The sequence below is a fragment of the Leucopleurus acutus genome (assembly GCF_964270905.1).
Source record: "Leucopleurus acutus genome assembly, chromosome: 15".
NCBI lineage: Eukaryota > Metazoa > Chordata > Mammalia > Artiodactyla > Delphinidae > Leucopleurus > Leucopleurus acutus.
In genome coordinates, this window is record NC_139157.1 from 41,361,341 (window position 1) to 41,375,930 (window position 14,590).

Genomic DNA, 14,590 nt, shown 5'->3' on the forward strand with positions numbered 1-14,590 from the left:
TTGAAAAGAACCAGTCCCTGAAGCGCTGGAAACTGGGCTGGGCTCCTTGGCATGCCGTCCTCTTCCTTCTGCAGGGTGAAGTCATCACTCCCTCTTGCCCTGATATCGTGGCTTTTATAGTTTCTCTGGAACATAGAAATTTGGAGTTTTGCTAAATAGGTTTATTGACTTTGGTCAGTGATAGAACGGTTGGAATAAAAACATAACATGTCATGATGGCAAATTAGTGATCAGTTACTGTATGCATTTGCCATATGTTAATAAAATTTGAAAGTAGCTGTTCATCCTATTTGGATGATTGGATATTCCTTTGATCTAAGCCAACGATGAAAATAAAAACTGACTCTCAGCCCCAGAAGTTAATAAATGTAAGGCATTTTCTAAAATAAATGAATATGTGGTTTTCAGATCTCTGTCTTTTATTTCTGTTTATTTTTTATTAGGTTTACTATAAATCTGTGTTTGGGAGCAAAATCTAGATTTCACTCCAAAAAGAAACAGGGAATAAGAGGGTGGCAGCCTACAGTGTCAGATACCAGATTGTCACCATTGTTTTCCTTTTCATCAGCATCCTCAGCATGCCTGTGGCAGAAGCAGTGACAGAACTGGAAGGGTTTACCCAGGGTTGTGAGTGTGTAAAATGAAAAACAAAGGGGATAGGAAACCTAGGGGACACCAAGAGCAGTATGTCAATGGGGCCAACTTAGAAAGAGAGGAAAGTGAGAAATCCACAAGCCTGCAAGGTTTGGCTTCAACTTAACCTTGCAGCCTTCTCTCCTGCCACCTTCCCTTCCCTCCACTCACCAATCTCAGGAGCTACCTCAGGTTCCTGGCTAGCCCTTCTGCTGTGTGTCTCTCTGTGTCCAGATTCTCCTTCTCTCCATTCTTCCCTCACTACTTGTTATTTACCCTTCAAGAATCTACTCAGGACTCGCCTCGAAGAAGCCTTCTGTGATCCCTTCCATGTTGGATTGCATGTCCTGGCCCTAGGTGCTCAGAACATTTCACACATTTAACTTGGCACTTACTGTATGTGACTGGAATTATTTACGCTTAGGTCTTTCTTTCCCATTACGCTATAAGGTCCTTAAGAGTGATTTATCCATTATAAGGATCCTTGTAACCCAGTGCCCTGCATAGTCCCTGGCAAAGTGTAGGCATGCAGTAAATGTAAGTCTGAATGAAAACTAAAATGTGGGTTTTCAGCTTTCTGGAAGAGAATTTATTGGTCAGGAGAATCACTGCCTTTATTTGAATTATCACCTGTGTTTGACATTTTAAGTAGCTCTCCAGACATAAACTGTACCCAAGGGTATGACCATGTCTCAAGAGCCACTTTATGTGTATTTGTGTCAGTGTATGTTTAGGACTAACTCTTTTTAAAAAGCATTTCACTAAGATGAGCCACAAGGCAATAATTTTTTAAGCTTATTCCTTTGACCTCTTTCAGATTTGAATTACGTAATTTTGTTGAAGTTCTTGAGCATAGATTAAATAGGTCATGGAATACATGAGTGCCTTGGAAAATAGGTAAAATTGTGTGAAGGGAAACATAAGAAAGGAAGTCTGGTAAACGGGGAGGAAGTTTAAAGCAGGGTGGAATGAGTATATAACTAACGAATCTTTGAAATATATCTTATATCCAAGAAAAATGTTCTATATAATGTGAATGTCTATAAAAGTCCCTGGACTCTCAGACTGAAATTAATTAAAATGTTGAAAGGCTTAATATGGGGTATGGAGCACGATAGGGGTGTTTTGGTCTGATTTTGTTTTATATTCTACTTGGAATGGGTGTATCTCTTTACGGCACCTGTACCTTCTAAAATATTTGTTCATCAGCAGCAAGCACATAACAACTTCTTTCTGACTTAAGTCAAAAGTAATTTTCAATTTGAAGATAGGAATCAAAGCCTGAAACCAGTAGCCAAAGAAAGCAACACTGGATATTTTAAAATATACAGAGCAAACTATTAACTGAGATGTCATTATTCAAAAACTGTCTCTTTCACTTCTACTTAGAGCTGCAAAAAATGGAATCATTCTGACCCATAACTCTTCATTTTCTTCTCTTCTTTAGTGGGATTGGAAGGAACTGGCCCTGGGCCTCAGGAGGCAGCAGTATTTTGGCAGAATTTGGAACTCTGCATTTGGAGTTTATACACTTGAGCTACTTATCAGGAAACCCCATCTTTGCTGATAAGGTGAGATTCTGCAATATACCTTGCACTGCAAAAAAGTACTTGTTGGAAACAATATCCCTCTGTGGGGAGATTTAGTAATACGGAACGTGGAAAAGAACCACCAATTTTAATGTAGCCCTTTATGAAGTTTTGTTACATGCAGCATTTCATTTAACCAAACTGTAAACCACTCTTTTCACGGCACCATTCTAACTCAGTTCAAGAGGGCCTTGCTTACATGCCTGATTCTCTACACCTCAAGCAAGTAACTTTACATCTCTGAAGTTTTTCCCTTATCTAAAACTATAGTGTTTTGTGGACTCTGTGAACCGTATACATGAAAGACTTTTTAAACTCAAAGTGTTTTACAAATGCAAAGTAGCAATTGAATCAGTTTCTAATTTTCAAGAAACACACCCATTACCCCACCACTCTGCCCTTAGCTTTCACCCCACTTGTCAGCTCCCCTTTACAGCAGAATTCTTTGGAAGAGTTGTCTGTGTTTTTTGTCTTCTCTTCTTGACTCCCACTCCCTTGAATGCTCTCCCGCTGGGCTTTTCTCCCAGCCACACCAGTGAGGGCTGTGTTGCCAGATCCAGTAGTCATTCTCACCTCTCCCTCTCCCTCCCTTTTCCTCCCCATCTTCCTCTCCCTCTCCCTCTTCCTCCCTTTTCCTCCCCATCTTCCTCTCCCTCTCCCTCCCCCTCTCCCCTCCCCTCTCCCCTCCCCCTCCCCCTCCCCTCTCCCCTCCCCCTCCCCCTCCCCTCCCCCTCCCCCCTCCCTCCCCATCCCCCTCCCCTTCCCCTCCCTCTCCTTTTCCCTCTCCCCCTCCCTCCCCCTCTCCCTCTCCCCCTCCCTCCCCCTCTCCCTCTCCCCCTCCCCCCTCCCCTCCCCCTCTCTCTCTCCCTCTCCCTCTCAGCATCGGCACACTTGATCACTTCTTTCTCCACGGGCATTCTCTGCCCCTGGCTTGCCTCTGTCTTTGCCAGGTGCTCCTTCTCAGTCTCCTATATTGGAACTTCTTTATCACCCCAACCTCTAAACATTGGAAAACCCCAGGACTCAAACCGGGACCTCTTCTTTTTACATTCACTCTCTCCATTATTTCATCCAACCTCATGACTTTACATACTGTCTGTAGGCTGTTAACTCCACATTTGTAATTCCAATTCCAACCTGTCCCCTGAACTCCAGGCTCTATAGCTAAGTACCTATTCAACATTTCCACTGAAAGGTCTATCAGACAACTCCCACTTAAAATGTCTCAGACTCAGCCCCTACACTGGCTTTTACTCTAGTCTTCATTATCTGGGTAAAGACGCCTCAGTTTACCCAATGTCTCAGACCAGAACTCTTGAGGTCATCCTGGTTCCTCTCTTTTTGGTAAACCTCAGATCCAATCCATGAAGAAATCCTTTGTATCCCGTTACCTGTGCCGCTACCCTAGTCCAGGGATCCATCATCTCTTACCTGGACTGTGCAGTAGCCATCTGACTACCACTTCCTCCCTTGCCCCCTCAGTCACACCGATCCTGTAAAAACACAAGTTTTCAATGGCTTTGTGTCACACTCAGAATAAGATAAGCCCACATTACGGTCTGGGAGGCCTGCAAGATGTGGGCCCTGGCCACCTCTAGGCTCTCCAGCATTCTCCCCCTCACTTCCTCACTTCCACCCTTGGTGGTCTTGCCAAACCCACTCTTTTCTCAGGACTTTTTTGTACTTGCTCTTCCTTCTGCCCACGTGTTCTTCCTCCGTTGCTCTGCATGACTTACTCCTTCATTCCTTTAAATTTCTGCTGAAACCCTCTCCCAGTAGCCTCCCCAGACCACCCTGACTAACAGAGTACAGCCTCACCACCTCACATCACTCTGTCCCATTACTCTTTTGTATTTTTTTCATAGCATTTATTACCACCTGATATATTTATTTGTTTGTTAGCTGTCTCACTCCACTGGATGCAAATTCCAAAATGGTAATGACTTTGTTTATCCACTGATACATCCTAGTTTCTTCTATGGTGTCTGGCATATGGTAGACTGTATTCACTTACAGTTATTATTTTTGTAAGCTGGTGGCAACTCTCTTTGCTCTAATTCTGCATCATTTAAATCAATGGTTTTTTTTTCTAACATGGAAAAATGTAATCAAGAAAGAGAGAAGAATGGCACCAAACTTGTTTTTCATATTTTCATAGTAACATTCCATTTTCTATTGTAGGTAATGAATATTCGAACAGTACTGAACAACCTGGAAAAACCACAAGGCCTTTATCCTAACTATCTGAATCCCAATAGTGGACAATGGGCTCAATGTAAGTCAAAAGTTAAGCATTGTTGATACAGATGAACTTTTTGCAAAGCAGAAGTAGAGACACAGGCGTAGAGGATGGAAGTATGGATACCAGGGGTGGGGGGTGGATGGTGGTGTGATGAACTGGGAGATTGGGATTGACAGATATACACTACTATGTATAAAATAGATAACTAATGAGAACCTACTGTATAGCACAGGGAACTCTACTCAGTGCTCTGTGATGACCTAAATGAGAAGCAAATCCAAAAGAGAGGGGATATAGGGACTTCCCTGGTAGTTCAGTGGTAAAGAATCCGCCTTCCAGTGCAGGGGACCCAGCTTTGATCTCTGGTAGGGGAACTATGATCCCGCATGGCGCGGGGCAAGTAAGCTCATGCGCCGCAACTACTGAGCTTGTGCGCCTCAACTAGAGAGCCCAAGTGCTGCAAACTACAGAGCCCACGCGCTCTGGAGCCCCTGTGCCACAACTAGAGAGAGAAAACCTGCATGCCACAACTAGAGAGAAGCCTGCACACCACAACTGGAGAGAAGCCCGCGTGCCGCAAGGAAAAATCCTGATGCCTCAACAAAGATCCCATGTGCCGCAACTAAGATGCGACTCGGCCAAAAAAATATAAATAATTAATTTAATTAATTAAATTAAAATTAAATGAAAAAGAGAGGGGATACATATATATGTATAGCTGATTCACTTTGCTGTACAACAGAAACTAACAACATTGTAAAGCAACTATACTTCAGTAATTAATAATAAAAAAAAGTTAAGCATTGTTGTAGCTCTTTATGATACCCAGCACTGTTCTAGTAACAGAGAGAAGGAACACCAAGAAAAGCACAAATCTTGTTGGAGAATCTTTAGAAAAGGGGAAAGGGAGCATGGTTCCTTTAATAAATAGGCTTCTGTCATAAGACAGACTGTAAATGTTACCAGGGGAACTAGATTGTTCATTTTTCATGCGTAACTGTGAGCATGATGATCTGTAAGCACATTTAAAGCTGTTAATCAGAAAGGGAATATCTGGTCAGGGTACTGTGGGGATGCTAGCCTATAATAAGCTGGTTATATAGATAAGAAAATTGTTCCTTTGTGCTAATGACTAGCAGGGTTTACCCAGATTAGCTAGAGTATTCTATTTCATAACAGTTTCTCTTTCTGTTTGGCTACAGGATGGGAGGGGAGACTGAGTCTTTAAGGGTTGAGAAATTGTAAGAGCAAACAGGGTGCTTTAGTCAATTTTAAGCCAGCAGATAAAGGCTTCCTGCCAGGAGAGCCAACTTCACCATAGAAGAAAGTATTGTGCTAGAAGCCCTCACTTCAGATCCTTAGGGACTTTAACCAGGCATATAAAGATTCAGAGTAGCTGAAAGAAATGTTCTCAAGCTGATTTGGAAAAACAGTGGTAGATTAAGCAGCACCTGAGAGCAAATGAAAAATCCTAAGTGAGATGTCTAGCTGTGCCGCAGATGTTAGCGACGTCTTGAAATTTTACTCTAATTTGAGTTTTTTTCTTTATATTTAAATACGATATTCCTAGATGATTATGCCTCACTGCTACTTTAGAAGTATTTTTCTTAAAGAATAATGTAGTAGAAAAAATGTACTAAAATCTATGTCTGTGTTAATAATGTCTATGGAAGGCCCTAGCATTGAGACCACAACACCATAGTCAAGGTTGCCACTTAACCTAAGTGTGATCTGCAGATCACTAGATATCCCTGAAATCTCTCAGGGGATCTACACAATCAAAGCTTATTATATTTTTATAATAACACTAAGACTTTCTGCCTTTTTTACTGTGCTGACAGTTGCAGTTACATTGCAAAAGCAATGGTGGGCAAAACTGCTGAAGCCATAGTGATAGCCATGGCAGAGACACCAGATAGTACTAATACCAGGCATACCTCAGAAACATTGTGGGTTCAGTTCCAGGCCACTGCAATAAATCAAATATCACAATAAAGCTAGTCACACATTATTTTTATTTCCCAGTGCATATAAAAGTTATGTTTAGGGGGCTTCCCCAGTGGCACAGTGGTTGAGAGTCCGCCTGCCGATGCAGGGGACACGGGTTCGTGCCCCGGTCCGGGAAGATCCCACATGCCGCAGAGCGGCTGGGCCCGTGAGCCATGGCCGCTGAGCCTGCGCGTCCGGAGCCATTGCTCCACAACGGGAGAGGCCACAACAGTGAGAGGCCCGCGTACCGCAAAAAAAAAAAAAAAAAAAAAAAAAAAGTTATGTTTACACTATACTGTAGTCCATTAAGTATGCGGTAGTATTATGTCTAAAAACACTGTATATACTTTAATGTAAAAATACTTTATTGCTAAAAAATGCTATCCGTCTTCTGAGCCTTCAGTAAGTCATAGTAATGTCAAAGATCACTGATCACATAGACCATAAAAATATAATAGTAATGAAAAAGAAATATTGTGAAAATTTTCAAACAGAGACACAAAGTGAGCAAATGGTGTTGGGAAAATGATGCTGATAGACTTGCTCAATGCAGGGTTGTCACAAACTTTCAATTTTTATAAAACGAAGTGTCCGCTCTGCAAAGGGCAATAAAGCAAAGGGCAATAAAATGAGATATACCTGTGATCATATCCTTCACTGCAGATAACAAATAAAAAGATGCCAGTTTCACTAATGAATGCTCTTAATGAAGCAAAAAATTTACTGATTCTAGTAAATCTCAATCATTGTGTACACATCATTGTAATATTCTGTATGATTAAATGGAAAGGATGCTTAAGGTGTTTCTGCTGCATGATGAAAAATAGTGGTTGCCTCATAGAAAAGCACTCGTGTGATTGAGTTGCAAGCTGAACTAGCCGCATGTTGTTTCACAAGTCACCATTTTTACTTGAGAGAACTACTGAAGACAAACTGGTTATTCAGACTTGGGTAATTGATAGACGTGGTCGCAAAAGTGAGCACGTTGCTTCAAGCAAAACTAACAGTATCTGTGCCAAAGGTAAAACTTGAGCTTCTAAATGAAAATTAGAATTTTGAAAAGCTTGCACATTGCCACCATAACCTTCATGTCTTTCACCAACACTAAAAGACTCTTCTGAGATTGGTGATGATATTAACAAATATGGTTTTTCAATGTTGTATAATCAAATGTATCAACGTCTGGAAGATGTGCATAACTCAGTGAACCAATATTTTCCAAATGACCAATGCATGCTGCTATAAAATCATGTGTGAGAAAAAGTGCATTCAAAGTGCAAGATGGCCCAATGGATTTTAATGTAATAGTACAAAAATTAATTGATGTGGTTTCTAACTCCACATTGCAACTGTTAAAAAACCTTGACCACCTGTCAAGTTTTGTTGTAGTACCAAAGAAAAATTACCCACAATTATCTGAAAAGACTATCAAAATACTCTTTGCTTTCCAACTGTACAAATGTGTGAGGCTGAATTTTCTTCATATATTTCAGCCACAACAACATACAGCAGCAGATTGAATGTAGAGCAGATATGAAAATCCAGTTGTCTTCTAGTACAGCAGACATTGAAGAGATTTGCAGAAATGTAAAGTGGTATCAGTCTTCCCACTGATTATTTTTGTTTTGTAAAATGTAACATATTCTTATGAAAAATCTATATATTAATATAATGGGTATATTATTACTTTAAGTAAATTAATAAAATATTTTAAATTCTGTTTTCATTTCCAATATGGTAAATATTGATAGATATTACATAAACAAGTTCTTTAGGGTGCTCATTCGTTTTTGAGAGTGTTAAAGGGTGCTGAGGCTAAAAAGTGTGAGGGCCACTCTAGTATTTGGGATAAAAGAGAACCTGAGTAGCTTTCTGAGTTCAAGATAACTAGATACGATTCTCTGAAAGGACAAGCGTTTTTAAAGTTCTCCTCACGAAAGATTTCAAAAGTTGAAGAAAAGTCTCTATGATTTACTTTTCTCTCCCTGTGATATAGGATTTAGAGGTCACTATGAAGAGGGACAAAAAGTCAGTTGTTCTAGAACATCCCAGCTTCACCTTCTGGGTCACTGATACACTACGTATTTGGCCATGCTTCGTGGTACAAAGGGCCCTTTGTAATTGGATTGTTTATGGGCCAATTCCTGATGGAAAAACAAATAGGGTTCATGAGTCCCCTGTCTCTCTTCCCACACCCCCATCCTGTGTTCCAGCCACAAGGAAGACACACTTTTTTTTATTCTTTAATCAAGGTCTGCTTGGCCACATCCAGGTCTTGGCTTGTGCTGTTTCCTCAGCCCTTTTACTGCACTTCTGGCTCTACCAAGAACCAGCCCAATCTCCATTTCTTCTAGGTGGCTTTCTTCAAGACACTGCTTGGAAATTGTTAGCACCCGCTTCTCCTCTGCCCGCCCCCTTCTTCCTCCTCTGTCCCAACCCTTTGGGTACTTTCCTATCACAGTCTTTTCCTAATGATTAATATACATACCCATCTTCCTATGGATCCAAAACTTTTGAGGACAGTGACTTCATCATATTTGTTAACTCAGCACATAGTATCTTCCAGCTAGTAGGAGCTTACTTGAGTTTTGTGAATACTCATGCAGTCCGTATCCAATCTGCCTCTGCTTTTTTTTTTTTTTTTTTTCGGTACGCGGGCCTCTCACTTTTGTGGCCTCTCCCATTGCGGAGCACAGGCTCCGGACGCACAGGCTCAGCGGCCATGGCTCACGGGCTCAGCCGCTCCGCGGCATGTGGGATCTTCCCGGTCCGGGGCACGAACCTGCGTCCCCTGCATCGGCAGGCGGACTCTCAAGCACTGCGCCACCAGGGAAGCCCTCTGCCTCTGCTTTTAACAATGGTTCTGTTTTTCCTCTCTGAACAATGTGTCTCCTGCTCCTCAGTTGTGGCTGAGAGGCAGCATCTGGTCCTGGTCAATGATAATCTCTCTTGACTGTTGAGGCCAAATATGGGGCTCCGTGTCTTATAAACAGAACAATTATCACCCTTCTTCAGTTAAAATAACAACATTATATGTGTGTGTGTGTGTGTGTGTGTGTGTGTGTGTGTATCTATAAAATATGGTGTTACTAGTATCATTGGGGGATTGCTTTGAGAGAAGTTCAGATTCAGATGAAGTCTATAAAATTAAGTGAAGATACTGAGTATTTCATCCTTTTTGTCTTGATTCTTTTGATTTTTTTTTCTCTTTCTAAGTATTAGGAATCCTTTTATGTGACCTAATCCTATTGAAAAGAATACATTACCCCTTTTATAGAAAAGAATACATTACCCCTTTTATAAAAGAACATAATATTTGAGTAGCTATTATACACATTATGTTTAGAACATTTGGGAATAAGAATACCATATATGTTTTCTAGAAGTAGACAGTCCTTTCCTGCTGATAAAATCAGGCATGTTCTCTCTTACAGCCACTAAGATATTTACACAGATAACACAAATAGTCATCCAGACATGGGGGAAGCTTAGTGAGTGATATGCTAAATTATCAAAAAGACCTTTTCTTGTTTCTCCTCTATGTTCCTTTATGTTCCTTTATTTTGATTCTTTCCAAATATAAAAATTTTATAGGTAGGAAAATAGAAAATCAACTAGCACTTAGCAACATTAATTAAAACAAATATGTAAACCCTTTTCCTTTTTTAAAAAATCACCAAATGCCCAAGCTTGCTTCTTCCTTCATTATAGAATCATAAACCAAGGGAGAAGAAAATGAAGCTGCTTCTGGCTGTTAGTTTTCAGCTCTCATTGCTTTAACTCTAAAGGACATGTCTGGATCATGGCCATCATTTCCTATTACTTCATTTAGTCCCGTTATTTTGACAGTAACTGGACAGTGATTTGCTTTACCACACATCACTTGCATTTGTCTCCTGTAATCATGTTTATAACAACAGGGCTTATTATCGATGAGATAGTACTTAGTCTATTTAATTTGTAAATGTCAGAGGTTTCTGTGGCGATTTATTTAGGAAATTGTAAAGGTCACTTCAAACTGCTATTTTAAGGATCAGCCTTACAGTTATAAAAAGACTAACTTTACATTAAAATTAAAACTGTAATTCTGGACTTTCTGCAAAAGAAAATCCATATTTACTTAAAAATATAGCCCTTCTGGGCTTAATAGGTGTAGTCCTTAATAAGACTGACTTAAAAGAATTTTGCTTTGTTCATCAATTTTTTACTGAGTACCTACTATGTGCAAGATGCTTTTTAGGAGCTGATGTGGACTGGGAAACATAATAGGTCTGGTCCCTGCTCTCCTGGATCATATAATCTTATGAAGGAGACAAAAAAAATTTCACCATCTTATGAAAGTGCAGGTGTGGTACATGTGTGCTATCAGAAAGTGTATAATGAGAGAACTTAGTGGGCATCAGATATGAAATATGAGTAAGGATTACTAAATGAAGGGAAAAGGAATCAGGGAGCTCACTTCAGACAGAGAGAACAATGCCTTTAGAATCCCTGAGGTGGGAAGCAGCCTGATGGTTTTGAAAAACCAAAAGAGGGACCATATAGCAAGAGGGCAGAGAGCAGACAGAGCAGGACTGATAATATAGAGAAGATTGAGGTCATACAGGGCCTCCCAGGTCTCCAGAGACCCAGGATTTGAGTCTTCATCATTGAAGGCTTCAAGTAAGGGCTGATCTGATTCACATGTTAAAAGGGTTGCTCTGGCATTCATTAATGTGGGAAATAGATTGGAGTGGCACTGCCATCAGAACTTTGTGTGATGATGGAAATGTTCTGTATCTTCCCTCTTCGGTGCAGTAGCCACAGGCCACATGTATGAGCACTAGTATGGCTGAGGAACTGATTTTTTTTTTTAATTTTAATAAGTTTAAATAGCAAGATGCTGTCACAGTGCAGGAGACCAGATAATTTGCCATTGCAGACTCAGGCAGGGCATAGTGGTAGCTTGGGCCAGAATCATATTAGTGAGGACAGGAAGGAGTAGATGGACTTAAGAGATACATTGGAGGTAAAATTAGTAGAGTTCGGTAACTCATTGAATGTGGGAGCGAAGGATAGAAGAGGTAAAGAATGGCTGTTTGATGTCTGACTTGTGCAGACTTGGCAGGGTGATGGCACCACTTAGTGAGATAGGGACCAAGGCTAAGATAAGGTTGAGGAGGAAAAGATAATACATTCACTTTTAACCTGTGTTCAAGTTTAGGTCCCCATGTCCAAGTGGAGTTGTTGGGTGGGACTCAGGAGAAAATTGTCTTGATAGTAGTATAAAAACCAATTTACTTTTGTGTAACTAAATCAACTAATAAAGGTTTTATTTTTTTAATAGATACATAAAGTTAGTTTCGAGTTATGAAACTTCAAATGCAAATTTCCCAAATAAGACTATCTTATTAATGCGCAAATTCTCTATGAATTCTAGGAATGATATTTCAAAGAGAGTATGTCTTTGTTTTTGTAGGTAAATATGCTTGAAAAGTAACAGTATTAATTCAAACAGTAGGCAAAAGAATATGTACATTTAATGTTATATGTTAGAAAGCAAGTGATTCCAAGTTTGAGACCCTGTGTGGGCTGAAGAGTTAGCTGGCACCTACCAATGTTATAGTCTCATTTAGCCCCTCTAAGCCTCAGTTTTCTCACTTTTAATGAGGATTACCTACCTATAAGTCAAAGACTGTTTGTATAGCAATGATATAAATATGTAGTGGATCTGGCATAATAAATGACAGTGGAGGGGGACTGTAGGAATGGAGTACATTGATTCCTCCCTATCTGCAGGGGATTGGTTTCAGGACCCCAGGGATACCAAAATTCATGGATGCTCAAGTCCCTTATGTAAAATGGCACCGTATTTGCATATAACCTATGCATATCCTCCAGATACTTTAAATCATCTCTAGATTATTTATAATACCTAATACAATGTAAATGCTATGTAAATACAATGTAAATGCCATGTAAATAGTATTTGGCTGTGCATGGCAAGTTGAAGTTTTGCTTTTTGGAACTTCCTAGAATTTTTTTATCATATTTTCAATCCACAGTTGATTGAACCTACTGATGGGGAACCTACAGATATGGAGGGCTGACTGTATTAAAAAGAAAAACTTCTCCTGCCCTGTCTTCTTTCTTACCTCTCTCAAAGGATTTTGACCCTTCAGATTAATAACACTACAAAACCTATCAAATAATAAAAATTATAATACAAGAAGCTGAGGAGCTTCTGGTTATATTGCAAGCCAGTTTTTTTTTTGTTGTTTTTTTTAAGATTTGATGATACTCACAGCTTTGACATAGTTTATTATTGAGAGATAAAGCAATTAAAAATATATTTGAATATGGTGAAACATTTTAATTTGGTATTTTTACTAAAGAAACAGAGTTTTAGAATTAGGGTTGATTATATATTTTTTATCTGCATGTTTACAAAACTGTATTGGTAATTATTTAAAGTATATCACATTAGTTAACAGCACATCAGCTCATTTCAGAATATCTTTCGAAAACGAGATTTGTTGGAATTTAAATGTAACATTGAGTTGCAGTTGACTTAACGGTTTTGCATCCTAGTTACTAATATGATTTTACTGCATTATCTGAATTAAAGTCTGAATCAGTCTAAAATTCATTTCCCTCTCTTTGCAGATCACGTATCAGTTGGAGGACTTGGAGACAGCTTTTATGAATATTTGCTAAAGGCATGGTTAATGTCTGACAAGACAGATCTACAAGCTAAGAAGATGTATTTCGATGCTATTAAGGTAAACCCAAATTTAAATCATCGTTGCCACTCAACTAACTTATAACTTGCATATTAATCAAGCTTTAATGAAAAAATGGAATACTACCTGAGTGGGTTAAAAAATGTTTCCAGTTAGATAGAGTTCAATATGTGCTAATATAATTATAACAATAATAATCATACTTGATAATGTTTATTTCTAATAGGGTAGTTAAAAGTTTTTTCCATGGTTCAAACCTCAGTTAAGATTCACACATCTTAAAAAGGGTATTTTTCTTCAACAAGTATGAGTTCCCTATTAGAGTCACAGTTAAAATTATGGAGAGGAAAAAATCCTGAATTTATTATATATTCTAAAAATTGAGGAAGTTAAAATTGCCCGAGATTACAGACAACCCTAATGGTTACCTCCCTTTGAAGTAAACTTACCTCCAGAGATAAATAGTACTTTCAAATAAAAATCTGCGGGCTTCCCTGGTGGCGCAGTGGTTGAGAGTCCGCCTGCTGATGCAGGGGACACGGGTTTGTGCCCCGGTCCGGGAAGATCCCATATGCCGCGGAGCAGCTGGGCCCATGAGTCATGGCCGCTGAGCCTGCGTATCCGGAGCCTGTGCTCCGCAATGGGGAGAGGCCACAACAGTGAGAGGCCCGCATACTGCAAAAAAAAAAAAAAAAAAAAATCTTCACTAACCAAACTAATATTTAATCAAAGATTATTGATAGTTTTCAAAGGTCCTTTGTGATGGAGGAGGAATGAGAGTGAATAAATATTTGAATTACCTTCTGTGTACTAAGTAGTGTGTTAGGTAGATACTTTATATAGTGTTTGTTTCCTTAAATAGTTTTTTTAAATTTTTATTTTATATTGATTAACAATGTTGTGTTAGTTAAATAGTTTTTTTTTAAGTGAAGTGTAGTTGATGTATGATATTATGTTAGTTTCAGGTGTACTGTATAGTGATTTGACATTTGTATATGTTATGAAATTATCACTACAATGAGTCTAGTAACCATCTGTCCCCATACAAAGTTATTACAATATTATTGACCATATTCCTTATGCTGTATATTGCATCCCTGTGGCTTATTTTATAATTGGAGCTTTGTACCTCTTAATCCTCTTCACTTATTTCTCCTGCTCCCTCATCCCCCTCCCCTCTGGCAACCACCCATTTGAACACTTAGGTTGCTTCCATTTCTTGGCTATGGGAAAAAATGCAGCAGTGAACATGCAGGTGCATATATCTTTCCATATTAGTGTTTTTGTTTTCTTCAGATAAATACCCTAAAGTGAAATCGCTGGATCGTATGGCAGTTTTATAGTGGCTGCACCAATTTACAATCCCAAAATAGTGCACAAGGATTTCCTTTTCTTCATATCCTCACCAACACATG

At 39.3% G+C, this 14,590-nt stretch overlaps 1 protein-coding gene across 2 annotated transcripts in view; it reads left to right on the plus strand.

Moving 5' to 3' along the window:
• The window catches only part of MAN1A1 (mannosidase alpha class 1A member 1), a 200,181-nt gene that overhangs the window by 147,389 nt on the left and 38,202 nt on the right, over nt 1–14,590 (plus strand). For both annotated transcript variants that reach the window (XM_082856061.1, XM_082856062.1), the window contains 3 exons: nt 2,081–2,204; nt 4,404–4,497; nt 13,099–13,214. In XM_082856061.1, coding sequence (XP_082712187.1) covers nt 2,081–2,204; nt 4,404–4,497; nt 13,099–13,214 — 334 coding nt within the window. The remainder of the gene's footprint in view (nt 1–2,080; nt 2,205–4,403; nt 4,498–13,098; nt 13,215–14,590) is intronic.